We start from the raw sequence: 26731 nt of genomic DNA, 5'->3' as shown, positions 1-26731 counted from the left end.
AATACCACGTGCTGCGGTTCTTACTCAGCTACCTCTTTTTAAAAACCTAACAGTGAGCCTATTGGGAGAGAAGAGGGTTGTAATCAAAAACAGATGAAGGGCTGGGAAGGTGGCTCAGTGGTAGAGTGATTGCCTTGCTTGCATGAGGCCCTGGGTTCAATTCCTCAGCACCACATAAGCAGAAAAAGCTGGAAGTGACACTGTGGCTCAGGTGGTAGAGTGCTAGCCTTGATCTGAAGAGCTGAGAGAGAATGCCCAGGTCCAGAGTTCAGATCCCACAACCAACAACAAAAAGAAAAACAGATGAAACTGGGGACCAGAAATAAAAATCTGAACCTTAACTCTGTCACTAACGTGTTCCTAGATACTGACTAATATATATCATCCTTCACTCTTTTTTGCCTTAATATTGGGGGAAAATATCCAATATTACTTTTCTTACTTATTTAGAAAATTACTTGCATAATGATCTGATTTTAAAATCACACTAAGGAAAATATTCAAACATGTCCAAAAGTATAAGCAGTGCTGCTATCATATTTTACCATTACCGATACAAAAACTCATCTCTCCAATTATAAAACAGGTTTTTCTAATTCATTGTTTCAGCGTCATCTCAATCATTATGGCCCAAAGGGGCTTGTTTCTAACCACATTCCAAAAACAGTGTCCCACCCCTCCACTCCTGCCTCTCTTGACACCTGTCTACTGTTTTCCCTTCACAGCATTATCTTGCTTTTTCACATGTTTACTTGGTCTTTGCATTTTCTCTAAAATAAAATGGTGGCTCCACTAGGGCAGAAACACAGGCTGTTTTATTACCTATAGAACTCAAATTTTAGTACAATCAGCAAATATATGCAAAAGGAATGAATAAAGGTCAAGGCCTTTAATGCAATTTATTCTACATGCTTCCTTTGGCAACCGTGGCAAGTGAGACTCAGAGATGTTAAGTAACTCACTGAAGGCAGCAAAATTAGTTCTTAGAGGCCAAGCATTCTGAGTGGCTAATGAAAGGTCATCATGCAAATATCAGGAGTGTGTAGTGCTAATTAGAAACTTGTCTGTGGGAAATGCATGTATGTGGCCAAAAGGAAAAATAATGTACTCAAGTGAAAGTCAGCAAATACACATATATTTATCTGTTCTTCAACAAGGCACTTCTAAAAACCTTACTGATCCAGCACAAGCAGCCCTTGGTCTGTTAAGGCATCCTCACGATTACATCTAAGAGAAAATTTTAGACAAATGGATATGACGAATGAATGGACCACGAACTGGAGGATGAGTCAGGACACCACGCAACAATCAGGCTAATTACCCTACCCTAGCGATAGGACTAAGGTGACTACAGTATGCTGGGTTCTTGATTGGGATTCCTATGCAGTCACCAGGATGTCAGCATGGATTTTTTTTCCCCCATCCTGAGTCCTGATTGGTTTAGCCTGTCCCATTACCCTCCTCCTCCTGGTTTGGATAAGTCCCCAAAGATAAAGGATTCAAACCACAGTGCTCTCCATCTCCAATCTGTTAAGACAGTTGATAATGTACTAAAGAGCAGGATCCACATAGCAGCCAGGGTTACCCTTGGGTAAGTTACCTTTCTCTTATATGATGGGCAGTATACTCTTCAGACTTTAACTTTATTTTTTTCCTACAGAGATGTGTAAAAAAAATGATGAAAGCAGAAGGGAAAGAGGACTGAAGGGACAGAGAGAAAAATTGGACTTAAACTGGTTAATTCTAACCTGGATCATTTGAAAATAGAAATTAAAACCATTATTCTATTGGATCAGAAATGGTAAGGTCACTGTGACTCTTTGTGTTGAAAACATGTTCTAAGGAGTAGGGATTACTGTAGGGTCACTGTCTAACAAAGGTGAGGATCTATTTGCCCAAACAAAAGCATGAGGTTGCTGATTGCATAGCTGGCTGTACATTCCAGAGCAGAGGCCAGAGAAGTCCTCTCTAGACCAACCATGGGGCTGGTTCTGGGCCACTGAGGGTCAGTTAGGATATGGTCTGACAAGGAGACCCTGGATAGGTCCCAGCCCCTAAACAAGATCAGTAAGGAGATAACCTGATACAGTTCAGAGCAGGCCCATTAGAAATCCCTTGCCGTTGATGTCAGAAAATGTAGTTGGCTGTGTCAGAAAATCCAGAGTTATGCTTTCAGTGTTTCTTGATAGAAGCTTTTTGACAAGTGTAATCTTGTCCCTGCCTGCTTCTGCAGGCTTCTCTCTGTGCTAAGACACATACCACTCAAAGCTCCAGGCCCATCTGTGAACATGCCTTCCCTCTCATCACCCCCTCTGTGCAGAGACTTCCTCCAAAATTCCCAGCTACTTTCCCTGTGATCGGTTCCATTCATCCTTTCTTTGTAGCTTATCCAGGCACTCTTAACCTGTCTGCCTATTCTCGTCCCAGGGAGATTGGTTGCCCATCTCTGTCTACCGATCGAATCCCCCAATTAAAATTACATTTTAGTGCCTTTGCTAAATAGGTAACTGGATGATTACATGTTAGGTACTATATCTACTATCATTTCATCCGAGAATAGCATTAGGCATTGGTGATACTGTTATTCCTGTTTAAAGACAAGGAAATAGGTATTTAATGAAGTTAGTCAATGCCTACTGTTTCGTGAGTGGCAGAATCAAGAATTACCTCCAGACTAGTTGAATTCTAATATCTACACTCATCTGTCCAGGCATACTGCTCAACTCGAATCTTTTGTATGGATGAGGATACTGAGGAGAGTTTAATGAGAATGGCTGACTTTAGATTCTCTGGAATGGCTTATGATTTTGTGTTACCTGGCAGCGTATGGGTTTGATGGAGCTGTGGCTGCATCCAGGCTTTCCATTCATTCATGGGAAAAGCAATACCTGTCCGTCTTGAGTTCCTGTTCCAGTTTCAGCAAATTGGTAAAATCATGACTGTCTTCCTAGATGTTAGCAAGAAAATACCTAACTACACATATCGTGCTTGAAAAAAAAATACTGTATAAGATCTAGTACCTCCTTTATCCCTGAAGTTAAAAAAAAAATCTGTCTCTACTACTTTGTGCCACAGCTAAACTGTGGTCTCAATAACTAATGTTTTTGTTAAATTTTAAAAAAAATTTTTTAATGGAATCTGAGTTTTGGTTGGCAAGAGATTGCACATGCTGGGCCCAGCATGTGAGCCACAATCCATTAGGGAATTAGGAGTTGAGTTGGGGACCTTAAGGCTCAAGTACTCCCTTCACACACAGTACTTAGAAAGCCATCAATTTCCTTAACAAAGAGCATTGGCTTAAATGCCCCCTTAAAGCAGTGTTATTTACACAGTTATCCACTTCCTTTTGAATTCTCCCCATGGGGGTGGCAGGCCTGCAGTTCTTTGCAGCTACTGGTTAATTAGGCCTCTTCCTTAAAAAGAAACTCCTCTTACTATTCAAAAGCAGCTCAATTTGGCGGTTTTGGAGAGTCCTACTGAGCCATCTAAACACCATCAAAATCTCTGAAGCTACCTACCCACAGGTCTTCTAAAGTGGTTGGATCACTGTAAGTATAGAGATAGAAGATAGGCATATTTTGAATCTGGATCTTCTCGATGAGAAGGTAAAATAAGGTTCAAAAGAGCATGAACAGCCAGTCCAGGATGGTCCCGCTACTCCAGAGGTTGATAACCCAAGGGCCAAGGTTTGAGGCCAGGTGGGGCAGAAAAGTCCACAGGATTCAAAATATTATGCTGGAGATAAGGTCGAGTCCCAGTTGAGAAAACAAGATGAGAAGCGCTAAAGACCCAGGTTCAAACCCTGGTACAGAATTAGTGGCAAATCGCAAACACTTGTGAACACTTATGAACTGTCCCAGCTCCATGGCACATCCACACAGTGATGCTGCTCTAGCATGAATAAGGAAACTAAAGCAGCCCTTGTTGTAAGGTGAATCATCCCAGATGACACATTTTGAGATACAGACTATTGGAGTCTTTATTACACAGTTAGCAGGCTGCAGGCCACCCACTGTTACAAAAGTCTGCAGCCACCAACTACACATAACACAGCTAAGGAAACAGGCTAGAGAGGAAAGAAAGAACAAAAACAATATCAACAATATCAACACTCCAATTCAACTCCAATGGAGAGCTGAATTGGGACGCCATGATGACTGGAGAAGAGCCAGGAAGACAGGACGCAGGAAACGATCATGGAGACACACGTGGCATGGCGTCTTGGTGGCTAAGCTAAATAGGTCAGCACAGGGGGCTGGTCCACAGGAAATTCCCAGTCCCAGGTACTGGACTGATAGATTCAGTAACCTATCAGGCAAGTGCTAACCCTGTCTCCAGGGATCCAGGCAGGTGCAACTCCTGGGAGGCAGGTGAGGGGCAGGGGGTTTCCTTCCCCCAGCATGAAAGACAAGATGCCAGACTCTACCATCCAACCATGTGGCCAATATGGCGCCAGCCAGACCTGACCTCCTTACTTCACCCTCATCTTCTTTGTGGCAGAGCCCTAATTTAGACACATGCAACCCAGCTTCAACTCTGCAGTCGCCTCTACTCTGAGGTTGCTGAGCCAACTGCCCTGCCTGAGATGACATCCAGAAGGTGAACAGTCTGCCTTAAGACAATTCTAAGGTTCCTGTGACTGCACTGACCAGTGGAGCTCTACTGCACTTTGTTGCCTGCAAAGTAAAACTGTAGTGTAAAAACAAACAAGCAAACATATTTTCCTTCCACCCTTTTATTTATTTTCTATTTTTCTGAGGCTCAAATGATGTACCAGATCTTGGTCTCGGCCCTGGGGAATCAGATGAATTAAACAAGGTCTCAGCTCTCCAGGAATTAGTGAAGAGGACACACATAGGATGATGATAGGAAGAACTTAGGTTTGATGTGCCAGATTGGAGGGGTCCATCAACCCAAGTGGGGAGCATCTGCCAGGCAGGAAGACACTGAGCAAATGAAAGGACACTAGAAGCTGGAGAGTGGGTATAAGGCACTAGAAAATGTTGGGATAGACATTGCAAAAGACTGGTTCAGCCCCCTATAGACAGTACTTTCCTTGAAGGCCACAGTAAGGCATTCAGATTTTTCTCAAGGGCACTCTGAAGCCACCTGATGCTTTCAAACAGGTACATGATGTTCACCCTTTAGGAAACTTGCTGACACTCTCTCAGGGGATAGATTGTGGCAAGCAAAGGCAGGGAGCCAGGAACCTGCTTGGGGCCTTCAAGTAAACCAAAGACCAAAGAGAAAAAGACATTGATTCGCAGGGAAACAAAAGGTAAGCTTTCAAAGTAAAATTGGAAGAAATGATTGTTGGAACGTGGGAAATGAGAAAGAGAGGGAGGAGGTGTGGGTGTTTCCCACAGGGCTAGGTGCCCGGTGGAGGCTGAGACAAAGAATTGTATCAGTTCTGAGGAGAAAGAGGATGAACTCTCATTCATTGTATAGAGTTTGAATGACATTTAAATCTGGGTAGAGTAAGTAGATGCGTACAAGTCTGGATGAAAAAAAGAAAAATAAATAAAAACACAGGTAAGGGGGGTAGCCTAGTTGTAGAGGATTTGCCTAGCATGTGCAAGGCCCTGGATTGGATCCAGAGAGACAGACAGACAGACAGACAGACAGACAGACAGACAGACAGACAGACAGAGACAGACAAGACAGAGACAGAGAGATGGAGAGAGACAAAGAGAGACAGAGAGACAGAGACAGAGGGACAGGAAAAGAGAGGGGGAGGGAGAGGAGAAAAAGAGAGACAGAGACAGACGTGCTCTGGTTAAGAACCAAGAATAAGAAATGTTCCATTATAGAAAAAAAAATCTATCGTGCCTAGACTTCATTTCAAGAAAGAACAAGCTAGATCCAGCAGTAAAATACTTAAATGCAATCACTATTTAATAGAACCCCCTTCTCATGGCATCCTTGAATGACGGCTCTCAAATCTCTGCAAGATCTTTTCCAGGAACACAGTACTCTCTATTTGTAAGGGCTAGATCATTATCTCTCATAACCATATTAATGACTATTCATCGATTACTTTCTGAGGGTCAAGGATTGTCTCATGCAGTATGAACCTGGTGTGCCGAGTAGTACATAGCCCAGGCCTGACACAGTGAGAGGTGTTCAACAGATAACCAATGCATAAATGTGATGAGCAAGTTTTCCAATGAGTGAAAGAATAGATCAGAGCAACACCCTCTGTGGCAGAGAACAGCATTCTCATTTCTCTAATGGACGGAAATACGGGATGCCACAGGCTGGAGCAGACGGATTGAGGAGGTCCTTGTGTCTCAGAGTCGGGTCCGCTGGCTTTTCCTTCCACTCTTGTTTGCCCACTGAATTCCCTTGGCAAAGGGCACACACACACACACACACACACACACACACACACACACACACACACACACACACACACACACACACACACACACACACACACACACACACACACACACACACACACACACACACACACACACACACACACACACACACACAAATGGAAAAGCCGAGGGATTTAAGACACTTGTGCAGCCCTTTGCCTTGGTAATGAGGCTGAACTCAAGTTAAGCATGTGGTTTCGGTGTCTTGAGCACAGAGACCAGCCCTGGCCAAGGACCTTTAGAGCACTGCCAATGGCAGTTGATAGTTTAATTTAAACTTATGGATAATTTGGGCCGGGTTTCTGACTGGTGTTGAAAGCTAAAATCACTCTGATTTCTCTTCAGGTCACTCTGCCAAGAGTACTCTTTTGGCCTTCGAAGAGCATCGCAGTCTGGGAAGGAGGTTGATGATCATCTTCGAGCACGGCTCCTAACATGTCATGCTTCTGCCTAGAAGCCAGACTTTATTACAGAATCTGAACCCCCCCTCCACCCCACCCTACCCCTCTTGTGACTTTACTGCAGTAGCTTTCTTTAGGATTAGCTTACTCACTGTCCCTGCCAAAGAACCCGGCCTCATTCTGGAACTCCATAGGATCTCAGTGACTCTCCTGGTCTTATCCAAGTCTGAATTCTCAGAGTTGAGGTGGACCAGTGGTTTCCCAGGGCTTCTGGTTTGGAGGTGGGGGGCGGGCAGGGGGAGAAGGAGGAGTGGTCTCCAAACCAGTGCCACCCTATCTTCAGTGAGTATTGTCTACTGTCGTCTGAGGCTCTCAGTGCAAGGTTTGTTACTTCCCTCACAGTGCAGAGAGTTTTGTATGCAGCAGGTGCTTAATAGAAACACCCGTAGGAGAAGGTATTTTTCCAGCTGTCTTATAGGACCTCCTATGATTGTTGCCTGAGGGAACAGGAAAAGCAGTGGAGCTTCAGCAAAGAACCGTAGACACTGAGCTTGGGGTATTTTGTTATTCTTTTCAGTAAATTAATGTGGAAAACCCGACGCTTTAATAAGTATGATAATTTCAGATTTGCTTTGTGTTCATTTCTCTTTGGTCCTTAATCAGTATCAACCCCAAGAAAGAGGGCTTTCAGTTTTTCCCTCTGTTAAGTATTTAATGATCTGTAAACAAACACTTCAGACAGTGTTTCTTCTAGAGACCCAGGGATCCTTTTGTTATGTGAAAATGTCTTTGGCTTCCTGCACCGTTTCCCCTTTTCTCATTATCTGTTTGCTGCTAGGCAGTTCAGCTCTAGAGTATATATGTGTTTTGTTTCTGTTTTTGCTTTTTTTTTTTTTTTGTCAGCTAAGCCTAAAGATGCAGATACAGCTTGAATTAGCAGTTAAGCCTGAGGGTTTAGGAAGCCAGACTTCCAGGACAAGAATCCCTTAATGGGAAAGGGAATATATTACTTAATATCTCAGTGCCCTGATTTCCTTATCTAAAGATGCCATCTAAGGTTGAAAATACCTTATGGATCGATTGCGTAAATCCGAAGAGCTTGATAAAGAAAAAAAAATCCATGAATTATCTAATTAACACCAAGTTATTTGTGCTATTCCAACTCTCGTCTGGAATGATGAAATGACTTTCCCATAGAAAGGAATCATATATATGTATATATATATATATATACATATATATGAAATAGATGAAAAATCTATTTGTATTTCACCACTCAAATTTATTCTTGGCATTCCAGAGAAGATTTGGCTATTCTACTTTGGGAGCTGGGAAGATTTGGGTTTAAATCCCATTGCTGCCACTTAATTACCTGTTTTCAAAACATAACTTCATCTCCCTGAGCCTCAGTTTCTCCTTGTACCAAGTGAGAGTAAGGTGGGCACTTCTGCATGGCCTTTGTGAGGATCAGGAAAGGAACATTTGGTGTCTTGTGCTGCAGTCAGCCTGACATGGGATGCAGCATCCAGGAAGGTTTGTTTCTCTCCTAGTGGTTGTGCATTTCAGTAAATATTTACTGAATGGAAGCCATATCTCCACAGCTGCTTACATGTTTCAGGGGAATCTACTGGGTCATCTGAAAAGGGGTGATAATAATGCCCAGCTGCCAGCTTGGCTGGGAGTCTAAAAGGAGACACTTGGGTGGATTCTCCACAAGTTATCAATGCTCTGCCGGCCACAAGAAGAGGAAGAGCTTTTAGGAAGGAAAGCTGTCCAGGTTCCTGTGGCCACTGCTTCTAGCTTCACAGTGGAACACGTTTCTGTCTATTAGACAATGGCTGTCTAGTGCTGGATGTTGGGGACGTAGAAGTGGATGGGATGACTTCTTTCAAGGGTGAAATATAGGGAGGCACAATTACAGCATCAGTCCAGGAGAGAGATTAATAAAGTGATAAAGTGATAGTCTCATGTCTCTCTCTGTCTCTCTGTCTTTCTCTCTTGGTGTCTTTCTGTCTCTCTCCGTTTTTCTGTTTTTCTGACTGTGTCTTTCTCTCTGTCTTTTTCTCTCTTTTCATTGCCTTTCTCTTGGTAGCTATGTTTTTCTTTGTGTCTCTTTCTGTGCATCTTTCTCTCTTTATCTGTCTCGCTCTGTATCTCTCGGTGTCTTTCTGTGTCTGTCTGTCTTTCTCTGTATCTCTCTAGGTTTCTGTCTTTTTATCCCCGTCTTTCTCTGTGTCTGTCTTTCTGTGTCTTTTTTCTGTCTGTCTGTTTCTCTTTCTCTCTGTCTTTCTGCCTCTGTCTGTCTCTCTCCCTCTCTTTTTCATTTGTCTGAATCTGCCTAATTTGCCTGGTTCTTCTTCAGACTACCTATACATAGTCCCTTCTCTCCATGCCAGCATTTAACAACATCTTCAGTATGGTGCCAGATAATGGTTATTTTGGCTTTGAGGGCTGTTCAAGGCTCTGTTGGAAGCATCAGCTCCTCATCATCAGCAGAACGTTAACAGAGGCACAGTTGTGCTTCGATCAATTTTTTTTTTTGCGCCAAAACTGGCAGCAAGTCATTGGCCAAGCCTGTTGTAGGCTGGGCAGGGCACGGAATGTAGAAGGAAGGCACCAGCCACCTTCTAAATCATTGTAGTTCTCAAGGCCCTGAAGGAGATCAGATCATAGAAGGCTTCGTCCTTAGCTTTCCCTGGGTTCTCAGCAGCCCAGTGGTGCTGACGCTCTTTTCCTTCTTCCCAGAGTTCTCCCTTGCCTTGAGGACTGAAAAGTCTGAGCTTCCTGTCATCTTCAGCATCACCCTGCTTCACAGCTTCCTACTGTGTCTATCTCCTGTTCAACCCTTCAGTCCCAGCCCAATGCCACAACTCCAAAGAGGCTTTCCAGACAATCCATACAAAGGAGGTCCTTCTTTAAACACTTCCAGGAGTGTGTGAGTGGTGCTGTCAACAATGAGATTCAAATAATTATCAGTGTCATTTTCCTGCCCTTCCTTGTACTGTCACTTCTCTTTTAGCAGAGTTTCACACAGAAGCCACAATAAACAGGAGCTGCTTGGATCAGCCACCTAACGCCAGTAGCCAGCGTACACCATCTTTAGCCTGCCCGGGTCTCACTACACATGGTAGAGAGCAAGCAGCTGTCTTTTCCCCAGGCCCTTACAGTGAGGTTTTCACACAACCCTGACTGCTCATCCATCATTTTATTTTAAGCACATTACTTCTCTGTCCAAAAAGAAAAGGAGGATACAATTAAGTCTATATCCCTTACTTGCTTAATATTTCAATTTTCCCCCAGGGCAAGTGGGAGATCACAGCTCATGAATAGTAAAAGTCTCTTCCAACTCAATATGGACTCCAAGTCACAGCAGAGAACCAGGGGCTGGGATAAGGTCCTCACCCAGCCCAGGGGCCTCCTCCCCATCTCTAGGCCCACCTCAGTTATAAGGGTACAGATGCACATTCAAGGCACATGTGTATGCAGATGGATGTCTGGTCACTTTTTTTTTTTTAATGCCATAAAGAAGTCCTTGTTCTCTGCTACTCAGATTCACCTGCCTTGGACTGTGGCTGCTTTTCAAAGGCCACACATCAAAGTTTCGTCTTGATTCCTAGCAGTCAAGCCAGCTCCAAGTCTGTTCCTTGAGCCTGACCCCCTTCCTGAGACTCAGGAAGCTGACCTGGACTGAGGGTTAGAATTCCTCCCTGCTGGCGTCTGAGGCTGTCCTGTTTCTTTTCATTCCAGCCTTGCCTCTCTGTGGGGTAGGCCTCCCGGGTTTGCAAAGGAGGTGGTGAGCCCTGGTCTCGGGCAGGTTGGCAAGCTTGATGCTAAGTGGTGCTGACACTGTTTGAATGCATCCCTCAGACCTCCCAGTCAAGGACTCAGATCTTTGGTCCTGCCCACAACTCAGCCTTCCGCCCCATTGCCTCCCTTTCCTGCTCTTTTGTCCCTTCAGTGACCCCTTTGACCCTCCGGGTAAAAGGAATTTCTTTCTCTCCCTCAGCCCTCCTATCACTTAAAAATGCACAGTTTTAAAATAAAAACAATCTGGGGCTTGAATTCTAGAAGTTAGAGCCCCTAACAGCCTTCTGAGAGTTTATCTAATTATTCCCTTATAGTATGTGGGAATGGGGAAACTGAGGACAGGGAAGCTCAGCCACTTTGCCAAAGGCACCATAGTAATTCTGAAGCCTTTTTGCCACACATGGAATGCAGTGAGTCTGCCTATGGACTGACTGAGAGTCAGTGTGAGGAAGAGGAAGGAGAGGTGGCCTTAACTGACCTTGAGTATCCACTAACTGCTGCTTTGTGCTCAGTACTTGAGAGAGAAGTAATTGAAAGAAGTTCTAACTGTGGTCATTTTCCAGAGAAGGAAACTGAGACTCGGAGGAGATGGGAGTTATCTAGGACAACCTAGGTGGTAACTGTGATCACATGCTTGTGTGTGTGTGTGTGTGTGTGTGTGTGTGTGTGTGTGTGTGTGTGTGTGTGTGTGTGTGTGTGTGTGTGTGTGTGTGTGTGTGTATGTGTGCGCGCACTGGTACTGGGGCTTGAACTCAGGGCAGTGCGCTGTCCCTTAGCTTGCTGATCAAGGCTAGTGCTCTACCATTTGAGTCATATTTCCACCTCCAGCTTTTTGCTAGTTAATTGGAACAAAACACCTTTTCTGCCCAGGCTGGCTTAGAACCACGAGTTCAGATCTCAGCTTTCTGAGTAGCTAAGATTCTAAGCATGAGCCATTTGTACTGGGCTAAACATAGATTTTGGGATTTATGCTCCAATATTTTACAACTCAGCCTGGACAACGGATGAAGCACCCAATGCATCCTATGTGGAAAGCAATAAGGCTACTGCCAGTGGAGGGCGATCTGTTGTAAATGAAAGAAAACAGCACCAAATAGAGAAGACAGCTATGCAGAGACATCCATAGGATGTTAATAATGAAAATGGTTGTTGTTGTTGTTGTTTATGACTCATGAAAAAGACACAGCAAAGACAAATGTGTTCACTTTGTTTCCTGCTGAGACTTGGTGGTACCAAACAGATATCAGGAAAGAGAAATACTTTGCTACTTCTTTTTTCCTGGGTATTGGACATCGTCTTTAGGACAAGCAGATAGGATTGAAAGTAAAAGACTTTCCTGTCAAAACAACATTGGACAATTCACTGAAGCTCAATTTCTCAATCAGTAAAGGTGATATAACTATTCTTGGCTCTAAAGAGTTCCTGGGAGGGATGAATGGAATGTCTTTTTTTTTTTTAAAGGGATTTTTACCATAAAAGTGGGCACAATCAGGTGCCTCGTAGCTGAAATCACTTCGCAGTGAAGCAAACAATTCTGTCTGCGTAAAGCAAAACTCCCATCTGCTAAAAGCTGCATGACCCTGAGTAAATTCCTGTTTTGTCCTCTTCCAAACTGGGATAATAACATAATTTATCTCATATGGCCACTGGGAGGACTGATATAACTTCTGAATGCATGTTAGTAATAGTAATAATAATAGGAGTAGTAGCAGTAGCAGTATTATTTTATTATTATTATTAGTAGTAGTAGTAATATAGTTGGGTTACTACATATGACAGTTATCCGGTTTCACAGTTTTAAATATTGTACATAAACAAACTCTTGTATTTGTTTATGGTACTGGGTACCAAACCCAGAGCCTTGTAAATGCTAAACAAACTAAATATTCTATAACCAAGTTACATCCCCAACTTAGTAAGCTATTTGATCCTCCCTACAATGATTACTAACTTATTTTGCTGATGAGAAAACTGAGGTATAGATTAAAAATGTCTGTACCAGGCTTTGAACTCAGAATTCTTACACATAATGCATATGTTCCTATGTCAGTTCTAAGCACTCTGCCTGTCCTGGCTAGTAGATTTTTACTATTATGCTCATCATTTAAGTTTCTTTCTTTCTCTCTCTCTCCTTCTCTCCCATCTTTCCTTCTTTCTTTCCCTCCCTCTCCCCACCTCTCTCTTTCTTTCTTTTCTTCCTTTCTTCCTTTCTTTCTTTCTTTCTTTCTTTCTTTCTTTTTCATCAAAGATCTATCTTCAGGCCAGAAAACCTTTTTCTTTTTCTTTACGAAACTGTTTTGGGGGAATTACCTACTTTTTTTTTTTCCACAGAGAGAGGTCTGAATGAATTCATGCAGCCAGAAGAAAGTTTTATTTTGCTTCTTAGGTTTTAAGGTTTTTGTAAGGTGAGAGGTGGATGGTCTATTATGACTCCACATTGTTTGAAAGAAAAATAATAATAAATGCAGCTCCCAGCAGAGCCCATTCATCCCCTACTCTCCTTCCCTCCAGCCTGGACTGTTTTCCTTTTTAATCACTGTTGTTCTTAAGTCTCATTGGAACATCCACCAAGAAGACATGGCGATTCATCTTCTTGTTTTCCTTTCTCGCCTGGGCTCAGCACAGGCCAGGGCAGCTGACAGAGGGGCTACAGGCTTGGTGACCCCCTGCTCCTCCCTGTAACTGGTAGGGAGCCAGATTGATTCTCAGTCCTTCCCCTTATCTACCTCATACTGGGGAGGGGTGGATACGCAGCTATAGGGAGTGTTAATTGAGTTACTGGTCCTGGCTCTGAGACAGGACTAGAGAAGCTGTGTCAGAGATCATAGACAAAATGAGGCTGAGGGAAGCCGGAGGGGGGCAGAGAGATGAGTGGGGAAGGAAAGAGAAAAAGAGAAAAAGTGCCTGCATGTCTGGGAGACAGAATGAAGACGTGGGGGTCCTTCTCACATTGTTTTTCTAAAGAAATGATATATCAGCATCAGGCAGGATTTGACCCTCCTCCCAAACCTTGAAATATCTGTTTGACAAACTGGGACTTCCTTAATATCAGGTGGAGTAAGAGAGAGAGAGAGTGCCCAGTCCCCCTTCTTTCACAAGGGAGGGAAAAACTGTTGCTTTGGGATTTAAAACAGCACAGGCTTCTACATCTAAATTGGAATGTGAATGGAGCTACCCTGAGACCCCATAGGGTACTAAATCAAAACACAACCCACATTGCATCTCTTGTAATGGCTTAAATGTCATCTCAGAAGGTAACATGTTTCCAGCTCTGACTCAAGATATATGACTAAGTAGAACCCCTTTTGGGGATCCTTTGCATTTTGTCTGACTAATTTGACCATTACCTTCCCTCCTTCAGCTTTTATCAGCAGCCTGGCTGTAGTTTATGACTCAGTGCCTTAGAGTAGAATCCCTACTGCTGCTGAACAATGCTTCTAGCCAGCATGGGCCAGGGGGGCAGTGTTATTATTTCACTGATACCACATTTCTTAACTGAAGCTCTGGGCCTGGTGTATGTTATATTTTTAAAAGGGGGAAGAGGACAAGATAATTTCCACATTGAGAGGGGATGAAGCCTGCATTGCCCAAGAGGTCTTGTGGGTGGTGTTTGTTTTAATAAGTGACTTATTATGTCCTAGTGAATGAGGATACTGGGGGTGGGAAAATGGGAAAGGGAAGTCTTCGGAGTGTTGCATAATAACACAATGGCACCTTGGGGATCCCTCTGGGTGTGTGGGCTTCTGAAAAGTGATTGGGGCATCTCCATAAATCTGTCATTCAGCATCACACTGATGTTATTGACTGTGGGGAAAACAACCCTTCCAAATGGGCAAAATAGGCAGCATGGGTGAAGAAGTAAAAGAGCAAAGACTGAGGAAGGGAGGAAGAGGAGGAAAGTGAGGAGGAGGAAGAAGAGGAGGAGAAGGACAAGGAGGAAGAAGAGGAGGAGGAGGAGAAAAGTAAAGGTGAAAGAGTCAAAGAAGAGTGGAAGGAGGAAGAGGAAAAAAGGAAGGAGAAGAAAACCAGAGGGAGGAAGGAAGGAAGCCATTGTAATAAATGAGGCAGCAGCAGGGTAGGAAAACTGATTCTATTTAACTTGGAGACAGGATTTACACCTCTGTGAGAGTGAGTGACCTTGGGTCAGTTAAGACTTCAAATCTACATCTGGAAACAAGAGGGCTCATAAGTAGGCTCACACGAAATAATGATACCTAGCCCAGGACTACCATCCAACGTAATGGGTCTTCATAAAGGATGGTCGTGGCTGATGTCCCTGGCAATTCCTGCTTCCCTTCACCCAACACATCCAAACTCTCCACACTGGACTAAACCACACAGTATTTATGATACAATAATATTCATCTAGGATTTTAAATCGTAATCCACAGAAATCCAGTTTGGATGGCTTCTTAATAGAGGACTTCCTGGGAGGGCTGGAGAGCTAGCCTTGCATCTTATGACACTCCTATTCCAGGTTTAAGATTCAGCCCCAGGACCCATCTTGTGCAGAGATCCACAGCTGTTATGTTACTTCAGCTGTGGTTCTAGATGCTGTCCCTAGTTGGTACTTTGAAAATTGTCATGAGTGTAATGCTCCCTCCATCTTCATTAAATATGGGCTGAGAGTTCCTACGTCTTATCCCCATCAACTTCAGATGCTAAGTCCCAGGATGTTGTGTCTATTTGTGTGGCAAGTCTAGGCTGGGAGGGGAATGGGGAAGTCTAGGCTGTGGTGTCTACACTCCAGCTTCAGAGTAACTGGGAGAAGTCCAGATGGTCAGCAGCTCTAGTGAAGGATTTATTCACCATGAAAATGAGATTCACTAAATCTAGGGAAGGGATTCTGATAGCAAATACCCACAAATATTTAAGACAGGCTTGAGGGCTTTTACATTTTCTAGATGAGAACACTGAGGCTATATTGTAAACCCATGTCATTCTTGCTCAAACTTGTTTTCTTACATACACATAATGTCATAAACACACATAATAATGAGAATAATATCTTCCTCAGCAAAGCTATTGACACTCCAGTTTCACTTCTCTGACACCTGAATGCTGATTCTGGGTCAAATTGTCTCATTTTTGTTTTAGCTGTTCCTTTAAGAAGGTTTTCTAGACTCAAGCTATGGAATTTGTCCTTGAAATGTGGTCCCTGGGAGCTGAGATCTCTGGATGAACTCCATTCTGTCTGGAATGCCTGTGTCTCTGTGTCTATAATCAGGTTCTAAATGGCCAATTGGAGGGCACAGCTGAGATTCTTCCCCTAAAAACAAATATTATTCAGTATTCTGGGGTAAGTAAGAGAGAGCCTTCCCTGGAAATCATCCATACTACTGACAATTTTGCCTTCCATCCCATTAAATTGTTACATGAATTGCTTCATAATGATATGGTTTTCATTCACTCCCTAAGCTCTGCAGCCTTCCTGCAAGTAGCTTGCCATGGTAGGCTCAGAGTCAAGACACTCTCCGGGTTTAACTCCAACGATACCATGTCACTCTGGATCCTTCATTTACAGCCCCATGCCTCTGTTTTCTGTTTTGTAAAAGCAGGCCATTAAGAGTTATCCTGAGAATCAAGTTTATTAATATGCTTAGTGTATTGTGTTCAGAAAATATGGCAAGCGGGAGCCAAGCCCTTAGAATCCAGTAGAGAATGAAAGTCTGTAAGATGCACATCCTCCTCTTCCTCCTGATCACTCAGGCATCGCCATCTAACCTAGTGGATCTAATCCTGAGCAATCATTTCAACACAGAGGAGGAAGTGACATTCAAGAGGCCAGGCCAAGCAAGCTAGACTTAGATTCACAGCCTCATTGTCTCTCCGCAAGCTTCTCCCAGTCCCTAGTTCTTCTAAGAAACCATGACTAGTGTCATGATTTTCATTTGCTGTCTGTGTCCGGTGCCAACACTTATCAAATATCCAAATTCAAGGGGATGCCATACTGTGTACAGTAAGGGGCCAGAGAGTAGATATTTTAGTTCCTTTGGGCTATAGGCTGCCATTTGTAATCCCTTGAATCTGTAATGTGAGAGCAGAGATAGATCTATGTACAAAAAAAAGAAGTATGTCTATTTACAAATACAGACAGTAGGCCTGTTCTGGCATGTGGACCATAGTTCGTAGACCCTTTCCATGGGCCACAAGCTTCTATCTGTAGGAATCATCCCTACCATCTCCTAACTCTACCACATCCCACTTCCTTCCCAGAGCCTTTACATTATATGCCACAGCCAAGTGAGTTAAAATGGGCAGATATTTTCCAGCGAGGTCAGTTAGTTGTGAGGAAGGTGATGGTAAGGTTCAAGTAGAGTCCACAATTAGTAGGAATCAGATATGTATTGGAAATTACAAGACTGAAAGAAACCATATCTTGCAATTGAAAGACCTAAGGTGTCTGTAAACTCCCTAGTCCTTTCTTCCTTGTTCTTCCTCTACCCCACCCCCCACCTCAAACACAAACATTTGCAGTGCACCCCTTGTTATGTATATAGACCCTGTGTTTGGTACAAAGGAGCCAGTAGGTGCTCAATAAATTTGTGTTGGGAATGAAATTAAAGGTAAGTGATTCAAGGTTCTTATGCCTTCGTGAAGTTCAATCTATGAGGAGAACAAATGTCTAAACATACACTCCAGTAATGCACTGCAGATGCCAGGACGCGATGACATCTCCTTCCCTTTAGTCCTCCTAGAAAATTGCCTTTCAGAGTAAATTCTTCCCACCAAGGTTTTCATTCCCTTCCCCCTCCTCCACCCCCCACTGTAGCTGCCCCTTTCCTTTTCAGAGAGTGCACCTCTGTCTTTTGTACTTGCAAATGAATTGTGATTAGTTTTCACCTCTAGCCCAAGGGATTAGCCCAGGGACCTTTGATCTTCAGGTATCGATTTGCATCTTAAAGGAAGTATGATCTCATCTGGGCCAGCTCAAAATTCCATCCCTTCCCCCAACCCCTGTCTGTTTACTGGCCCTGGGCTGGTCAGGGCCTCCCAAGTGGGGCTGAAACAACAAGATCGCTCAGACACTGCTAGAAGGCAGAGGAAAACACATTTCCCATCTGAGTTGGGCAAGGTGGGAAAAGGACATTTGCTTTCTAAACACAGGCGGGTCTGCTATTTCTCCTCTGGCAGATCAGAGAGACTGCCCACAGTTCCCAGCCTGCAATGAAGATTCTGGAAATTCCTGGATCCCAGCTAGAGATAGTATAGCAAAATGGGCTGAATACAAATTTGAGAATCAGACAAAATCAGGTTCAAGACTGGGTTCTGTCTTTAATCTTTTTTTTTAAGCTGTGTAATTGTGGGCAAGTTTTACCATTTCCCTTATCTTTTGATTTGTCTTACCTCTAAAGCATAAAATCCTGGGCTGGGGATGTGGATTAGTACTTGCCCAGCACGCACAAAGCCCTGGGTTCAATTTCTCAGTACTACATCAACTGAAAAAGACAGAACTGGTGCTATGGCTCAAGTAGAAGGCTAGCCTTGAGTAAAAGAAGCTCAGGGACAGTGCCCAGGCCCTGAGTTCAAGCCTCAGGACTGATACAAAAAACTGTAATTTAATTTAATTTAAAAAAAGAATAAAATCCTACATGGATATGGTAATGGCCATCCTGGAGAGTTAGTATGAAGAAAAGAATGATCAAATAAATTCACCTGTCATCTCCATCATCTATGAGACGCTAATGTATTAGGGACGGAGATAGCTATTCTTCAGTATTGCTAGGTTCCCTTGTTTGATTTTCGTTGCAGTATTCCCTGGTGCCTAGAACAGTACCTAACACATAGGAGTCACTCAATAAGCATGCAATATAAGGAGTGAACCATTATTTATAGATAATTATCATGATTATAAATAACCAACCAGCCAGGACCAGAGACATGGTAACGACTTACCAAGGCAATTGAAGGAAACCTCTTTTTGGCAGAAAAGGGAACAGCCATCACCATTCATCTTATTCATGTCATCACATTCTTCACCTTGGTCTCTGCACAGTGGACACAGAACAGAAATTTAGTAGACCATTTCATAACATGGGCAGGACAAGGACAAGTCCTTCCATGGGCCATAAACCTTCCAGGAGACCTCACATAAGTCCCTTTATCTTCACCTGTTTCTTCACGTTCAAAGCAAGTTTCATAAAAGGTGTAGATTTATAAATTCCTATCACACCTGCCTTATTTTGCTTTCTGAATACAAAGTAGAATTCTTGTTTCAAAGTTATTTCTCTAAAATTTCAAGTTCCTTAAGTTACCAAGTCAGTCGGAGTAAAAACTGAGTGAAAAATAAGCCAAGGAAGGAACAGATCAAGAAAAATCTCATTGCCGTCTTCATTTTTCTGATTATGAGTGAGTGAGTGAGTGAGTGTGTGTGTGTGTGGTGTGCGTGCGTGTGTGTGTGTGTGTGTGTGTGTGTGTGTGTGTGTGTGTGTGTGTGTGTGTGTGTGTGTCTGGGTCTGGGTCTGGGTCTGGGTCTGGATGTTGTCCCTGAGGGATTTTTTTGTTTTGTTTTATTTTTTTTGTTTTTTTCTTCTCAAGGCTAGTGCTCTACCACTTGATCCACAGCTCCATTTATGGCTTTTAGGTAATTAATTGGAGATAAAAGTCTCATGGACTTTTCTGCCTGGGGTGGCTTTGAACATGATCCTCACATCTCACTCTCCTAAATACAGCAACTAAGATTATGGATGAATCACTAGTGCCTGGCTGTGTTTCTGATTTTAAAAGGATTTTGGAAGAAAATTTTGGGGTTCCAACAATGTAAATGCAACTCCCTCACTCTTTGAATTGACAGCTTCCCTAAATCGCCACTGAAAAGGAAAGTTTATTTTCACTCACATCCTCTTGTTTAGTAATCTTTGATTGAAAGTTAACTCTGACCCTGCTTGTTTTTCTTGGAATTATTTCCATCACCTAAAGATGATTTTAGCATGGGCAGAAAACGAGTATTACTCATTTTCTGAATTAAGCTTGAGCAAGGAGAAGGAAAAGCACAAACTGAAAGACTAGATAGACTGCAACTTTCTGGAATGTTCCCATCCTTTCAGAACCAGACAATCTGTGTTTTAGAACCCTATGTTCCAAACTAACTGCATAATCTTGTTTATGTCTTTGGCTTCTCCATCTGATCATTCTGTGATGACTTATGCTAATCCCATTCTTCATTCACAGTAGCCACACATCAAGTTCTGAATTGCTCCTTGTGTGTAAGTTGCTACAATCTTGGAAAGTTCAGAACACATTTACATGGTGTAGAAAAGTTCTTTCTTTGCATGGTGTTCTTACAGATTCAGAGCTTCACTTTCTTGTCTTACAATGGAGACAGTTGCCCCACTACTTGTGTTGGATACAAAAAGGGACTGTAACTTCAAGTGTCATACTGAGTAGATGCTCAGGGAACCACATGTGTCATTCCCACTTTGCCTTAGGAGGTCTCTTCAGAGACCAGCTGGGTCCTGTCCCAGCATGGAAAAAGCCTCAGACTTTCCTTTGACCAAGGCTATTAACACCAGGCAATGATTGTTGTTTTTAGGAGGTGTCAGAGTAGCAGGAGAGTGCCTAGCAATCAATCCTTAAGATGGCCTAGGACACTGCATTGATCTCCAAAGAACCACCCAGGTTCTCTCTTGGCAACCCATGAGCAAAGACCTCCATACTCCCATCTCAGTCTTCTCTGCCAGAGAATCTTATAGGACAGGACAGCAATTGCTGATGACCCTTTTACTTCTTAGCTATTTCGTGGGTTATCTGGGGAGAAACTTAAAAAAAAAAACAACCAAAAAACCTGGGCTGGTTCCCTAAGCCACAAAGAATATTTCCAACCTGCTTTCCATCACCAGTATGTTCTACTGGTTTAAGCCAAATATCAAGGTCACCACAAATATCTTGTAGGCATGACAGATCTATCATTAGATAGCATGGTTCTGCGAAACCTCCTTTGACCTCACAGGCCTGGGTGAGTAGCCATCATTCTCTGTGTTCACAGACATGTTGCTCCATCCATCACAGAAGTTGTCAAACTGACTGCCTTGGTCTGTTACTTGAGCTCTATGTGAAGCTGTGAGATGCCTAAGAGAGTAAGAGAATCTGTCATCCTTCTACCTCAGTGCCCAGCGTAATGCCTGGGCTGTACCAGGCAGCATACAGCCACTCCCTCATTTGTTAGTTCTGAGGGGTCATCAGGCCCCAGAGCAACACAACGATAGCTCCAAATGAGGACCTAGCTCTCAGGTCCCATGTGTCACTTACTCCTTACTGAGTGTGTAAGCTTGAGGAAGCCATTAGAGTCCCTGGACATTAGTGGTCTTCTATAAAATACGATAATAGGACCTATCTAATGCCGTTGTTGGGAAGAATCAAGAGATCACAGGTAGCATTATGTCTCAATGTGACAGAGACCCAATAAGTAAATGTTTACAGATATTCTTATCATTAGAATTATCCATCTTTACACTAAAGGTGAATTTGGGAGAAATTTGGTGTAGATCATTTGTGTCCATAATTCTTCCTAAATTCCTTTTCCTATAAATAAGATGATGACACCCCTTCTCTCCTTCATGTGACCCTTCTTTCTCTTCCATCATTCTTCCCTCTATATCTCCCTGCTTGCTTCCTTCTTTCCTTCTTTCCTTCCTTCCTTCTTTCCTTCACTCCTTCTTTCCTTCTATTGTTTCTTCCTTTCTTTTTCATCTTTCTTTCCTTCCTTCTTCCCTCCTTCTGTTCTCCCTCTCTCTTGCCCTCTATTCCTTTCTCTTTTCATTAGGATGAGATCCATTAGCTACATACACTTTTCTACAAAGTATAACATATACCTGCTATCTACAGAAAACCTAAGTATTTGGTGTCTATCTGTGTAGAATACTGAATCTAGATTTAACTCCCCCTACAATTAAATAGCTTCATTAAGTTGTGGAAGCTATTGTAAATCAATCATGGTTATGGTTGCCATTTCAGATTGGTAAGAAAAATGGTAGTTTGTAGTGTTGGTGCCTGTGTCTGGCTCCAACAAGGATGGAATGAATTGTAAATTAAGGCTCCCAATCTGTCAATTAAAAAATTATTTGTGCCAAGTTAGAAAATGCCAAATCACAATTATGGTTTATCAGCAGCGACTGCAAATATTTTCTGAATCTTCTGGGCATGCAGCTTGATATGCAGCGTGCAATCGGACACTTTCTCTCTGAACTGAGCTGGAAGCACAGGCCTCTGTGTGGGAGAGAAGCATGAATGGCTCCCTTTCCCCAACTTTGTTGCGCTGGGAACTCTGTCTTCACATTCTATCTCTGTATTTGGATGTGGCTCTTACGTGCACAATGCTCACTGTAGAGTTCATGCTCAGACCTGCGAGCAGCTTTATTTTCTATGTTCTTAAGTCATACATTCTTGGCAATCACCATAACTCAACACTTAAATTTACATTATCTCTCCAATATTAACATCTCGATTATTTTCTTTTGAAATTAAACTCACAGGATATTCAGGACATAAATATATATCCTAGATGGGTCTGCTTGAGGAAGCCACTTGAAATTGTGCTAATGATCATTACTGGCATTATCAATGTTAGCTTTTTAAATGTCTTTTTCTGGATGCCCATGGTTTATATTCATAATCTTAGCTATAGCTGAGATTGAGAATAGTAGGATTTCAATAACTGAGGCTCAATCTCAACAGAAAGATACTGGGTATGATCGTCTGTGTAGGAAGTGAGATAAAAGATAAACAGCACAAAAAAGAACTGGAATTATTCACCATAGCTAAGATATGGAACCAACCCAGATGCTCCTCAGTAGATGAATGGATCAAGAAAATGTATGTATACACACACACACACACACACACACACACACACACACACACACACACACACAATGGAATTCTATGCCTCCATCAGAAAGAATTATACCACCCTATTTGTTAGGAAATAGAAAGACTCGGAAAAAATTAAGTGAAGTAAGCCAGACGCAAAGAAACATAGGTCCCATGGTTTCCCTTATCTGCATTAACTAGTATGTCTAGGACAAGCAGAAGAGGTAAAAAAAAAATGTACATATGACCATATAATGAAGCTAAGCAACATGAACCCCAGGATAGGGACACAAGAGGTTTTATCTTTGTTGTTGTTCTTCTTAATGTACATATAATATACTATGTGATTTTTTTTCTTTTGTATGTTTTTCCTCCATGGTAAACCTCTGTTGTCACTGTATTTGATTCTGGTGTCCTGCATCTTGTTTATACATTTTTCTTACTTGGGGAGGGAAAGGGAAATAACAAAATGCTGAAATAAGGATATAGGATGACCCATTGTAACAATGAGATGTATAAGACAGTATGTTGAAAACGAACTTTACAACTTTGGCGGTGGGTAGAAAAGGGGAGGAAGGAGTTAGGGAAGTGGGGAGGGAGGGGATGGTAGGGGAAATATAAAGGAGGGTGTAACAATTCTTGTTAGGAAATGGACTCATTACCTTGCTCATGCAACTGTAACCCCTCTGTACAGTATCTTTGCAATAAAAATATACATTAAAAATTTTTTAAAAGAGCTGGAGGTATAGTTCAGTTGTAGAGAGCCTGTCTGGAAATGATCAGACCCAGCGCTCAAACCTCGGTGCCAATAAGGAATTTTCTTTGAAGTCATTCATTTAAAAACAGTAAAAAATAAAAAAAATCAAACCTTCAAAGATACCAGATAAATTCAGATAACTCCTCTCTGAAAGTTACCTAAGTATAGGTTAATTCTTGTTTCTGAATAATTGGCATCAGTCTTGAAAACATGGGGGAAAGCACAACTCTTATATAGATCATTACATGAGAAGAACAAGAGTGCGTGCTGAATGTTTGAAATCGGTATTCTGACCAGTGAACATACAGTGGGCTTTGCAATGTTTATGCAGAAAGTGTTTGTGAGTTTCATCTGTCTTAGTAAATAAAACAGAATTGATGTTGTATATAAAAATGTACATATATATATATATATATATATTACTTAAAGATTTTGAGTTGCTACTTTCTACTCACAGCTGACATCCTTCACTGGGGGACAGAAGCAGATTCTTGTACACATTTTTTTGAGGGTTAGTAAAAGAAAACAAAAACAAACAAGAAAAGAAACTCATTGGTCCTCATCTGATCTCACTGATCTCACATTTGCTATTTACTTCAATATTAGTCAAGATCCAAAAGCATCATGCTGGGCAGTAACTGTCTATGTGGATAGGCATTCATGTGCAAACTCTTTATTTTTTTACTCCTACAACTGTAACATGTTCTATTCTTAGCTGCTCCCTTTATCCCAAAATAGAGGTTTCTAGTTGACCTCACAGACCCACACGATTGCCAATAACACATTAAGTTGCTCTTTCTCCCTGTAACATTAGGTTTAGTGACAGACAGAAAGAAGCCTAACCCTGCCCCTTCCCCATCATATATGTACACCTGTGAGCTAGCTGATCCACGGTCTGTACATGGGTGGTTTCATGGCACTGTGAGGCACCACCCCTCCCCCCACAGAAGGAGTAATTGCAATCCAAGGTTGCACAGATATTATGTGACACCCAACAGGGCCATTTAATGGAGGAATTTTGCCAATAGCTCATTTTTTCCCATTTCCACACATAATGATTATCATTAAATCTCTCACTCATTTTTTTAAAAAAGAAAAACCTCTTCGTTGATGGTATGATACACAAATTGATACAACAGCAATAAGCAACAGAATTTTCAGCCATAAGAAATCTAGTTTTGAATGAAATGATAGTTGGTCTTGTCTCCACCTCTAAGGAAAAATAAAAGCAAAAACAGAAAAAAATGAAACGCCCTTGCAATCTCATGCCAGAAAATATTTTTGTGCTTATTCAGGAGGAAAGGAACTCAAAATCTCCTGCTAGTTCCTATTAGGCAGGTGTCTAGCATCTTGTCCTGACGACCGAGGGGAGAGGATGGACTGAAAATTCCATCAAAGCCATATCTACAACATACACTTTTATATTCTTTAATCAGAATTTCTTTTTGGGGTTGGAATCTTTATACTCACTGATTCATTTTCTCCCATGAACTCCTTGTCAGATTCCATATTCAATCTGGGGTACTATGTTTCAGTATAATAGTATGTTAGAATATCTTGTTATTTTTATGACCCTTGGACCTATTTTTGAAACTGTTGATATCCAGTCTTAGCAACCAGAAAAATAATTTCAAAAATGGCTTTAATTGGGATGAACTCTATCCCGTTAACTGACTGTGGGTTTTGACAGAAAAAGACAAAGTAAGAACAGAAGAAAAATGAAAGTAAGTACATAATGGTACCTCTGTCTAAGTCATCTACTGAGAACTGTGTGTTCCAAAAGAGTTACTGATTTTCTTCGAAGGCCAGCAAATGACTTGCAGACCAGTTGGAAGCTGGCTGGAGATCATTAGCACCTCGAAGATCATGTACAGATTAGAATCTCATTAGCTCTTCTCTCTAAGAACTCTGACAATCTTGCCCTCATTATATACTGTGCTCTCCTCTTACAACTACTTACTTCTGGATAATACCATCACCACAGTATCCACTTCCATGGATGTATATGGCAGCAGATGATGGCTCACTCTCTTCGGTTCCCGAAACGGTGATAATCTGGTATTGGTACACGCTGCCAAGTTTCAGATCCCTAGAAAATGTGAAGAAGACAATTAGCTAGACAAACATAATCTGAGGTGAGGCATGTCAGGAAAGAAAAACCGATTATACCAAATATATTCTACTAGTTTTGCTGTCCCCCACCCCACCTTTTTCCTTTCTTTCTTTTTTCTCTTCTTTCTTTTTTCTCTTCTTTCTTTTTCTTTCTTTCTTTCTTTCTTTCTTTCTTTCTTTCTTTCTTTCTTTCTTTCTTTCTTTCTTTCTTTCTTTCCTTCCTTCCTCCCTCCCTCCCTCCTTCCCTTCTTTCTTTCTTTCTTCCTTTCATTCTTTTTTTTTTTGAGACAGGGTCTTACGATAGCCCATGCTGGCCTTGAACTCATAATTCTTCTGATAGAGCCTCTTGAGTGCTGGAACTTACAGTGTGCACCACCATACCTTTTTTAGCCTTGTTCATTTTTTGAAATCAAACACACATTCAGTTTACTATAATTATGTAGTGAACTTACTAGATAATTACAGAGTTGGTTATTATCTAGTGAACTATTGACTAATGCATTCTGTTATACACCAATGAAAACAAGTGTTAACTGATGGATAAACATGTAGAGACTTTTACCCCTTAACTTCTATACCAAATATGCTAGAAAAGTAACAGATAACATGTGATCCATAGAAAAGTATTTGAGAGGAAACAATCCAGGATAAAAAAAAAAAAACACATAGTGTAAGCAAAAGCACTGAAGTGGGAAATTATGCTATGGGATTCCCTGGGCATTATCTGATTGTTGCCTCTCATTATAAACCCATGCAGAATTACCCCAGTATGCATGAGCAAGCTCTTTCCTGATGTTGCATCTATAGCAATTCTCTTTTTCTCTATCACATGATCCTCCCAATGTCTTTCATTCTTGTCTGAAATAATAACAGTAGCATGTATTAATCTAGTATTGGCCCTGGGCTATGCACTTTCTATATGTTTTCTCATTTGAGAGTCAATACACTTGTACATGAATATTTGTACTTTCATGTTAATTTCACAGATGATGAATCTGAGACATAGATAGTTCAAGCAACTTGTTTGCAACCATATGCCATTGAATAATATCCTATATCCTGTCTCCTTTATCCCCATTTTAGACTTGTGTGCAAAGTGTAAGGCCTTGTCCTGGAATTGCAGTTTTTAGGGCTGGTTCCTGTCAGATTTCCAACATGACAGGATGATATTTCTCTATTGACTTCAAAAACTCTTAATGCCTATCCTGATTTTTTTCACGAAGGAAACATCAAATGAACCTGGCTGCCGCTATTTATACTCCAAGGCAAATATAGATGACCAAATGTCTACTCCTATCTTTCCCTTTCCATCATTTTTCAAAAGGAGATGTTATTCCTTGTCTTCATGACTCTCTGTACCAAGTATACATTTCTTCATAATAAAAATCTAGAATGGGGAAAAAAAAACACACAAGAGGATAATGAAGAGATTCCAGAGTGGATGGAGGTGGATTTTATAAACA

At 41.8% G+C, this 26731-nt stretch overlaps 1 protein-coding gene across 1 annotated transcript in view; it reads right to left on the bottom strand.

The window, feature by feature from the left end:
- Positions 1–26731, bottom strand: part of Pappa (pappalysin 1) — a 226188-nt gene that overhangs the window by 97987 nt on the left and 101470 nt on the right. Inside the window, exons 8-9 of the mRNA XM_070012448.1 lie at positions 25117–25245; positions 18488–18579 (exon numbers count right to left, since the gene is read on the bottom strand). Of these exons, the coding sequence (XP_069868549.1) occupies positions 18488–18579; positions 25117–25245 (221 nt within the window). The remainder of the gene's footprint in view (positions 1–18487; positions 18580–25116; positions 25246–26731) is intronic.

The sequence above is a fragment of the Dipodomys merriami genome, unplaced genomic scaffold (genome assembly GCF_024711535.1).
Source record: "Dipodomys merriami isolate MVZ:Mamm:240054 unplaced genomic scaffold, mDipMer1.0.p SCAF_11, whole genome shotgun sequence".
NCBI classification, from domain to species: Eukaryota; Metazoa; Chordata; class Mammalia; order Rodentia; family Heteromyidae; genus Dipodomys; species Dipodomys merriami.
This window is presented reverse-complemented; position numbering and strand designations above follow the sequence as displayed.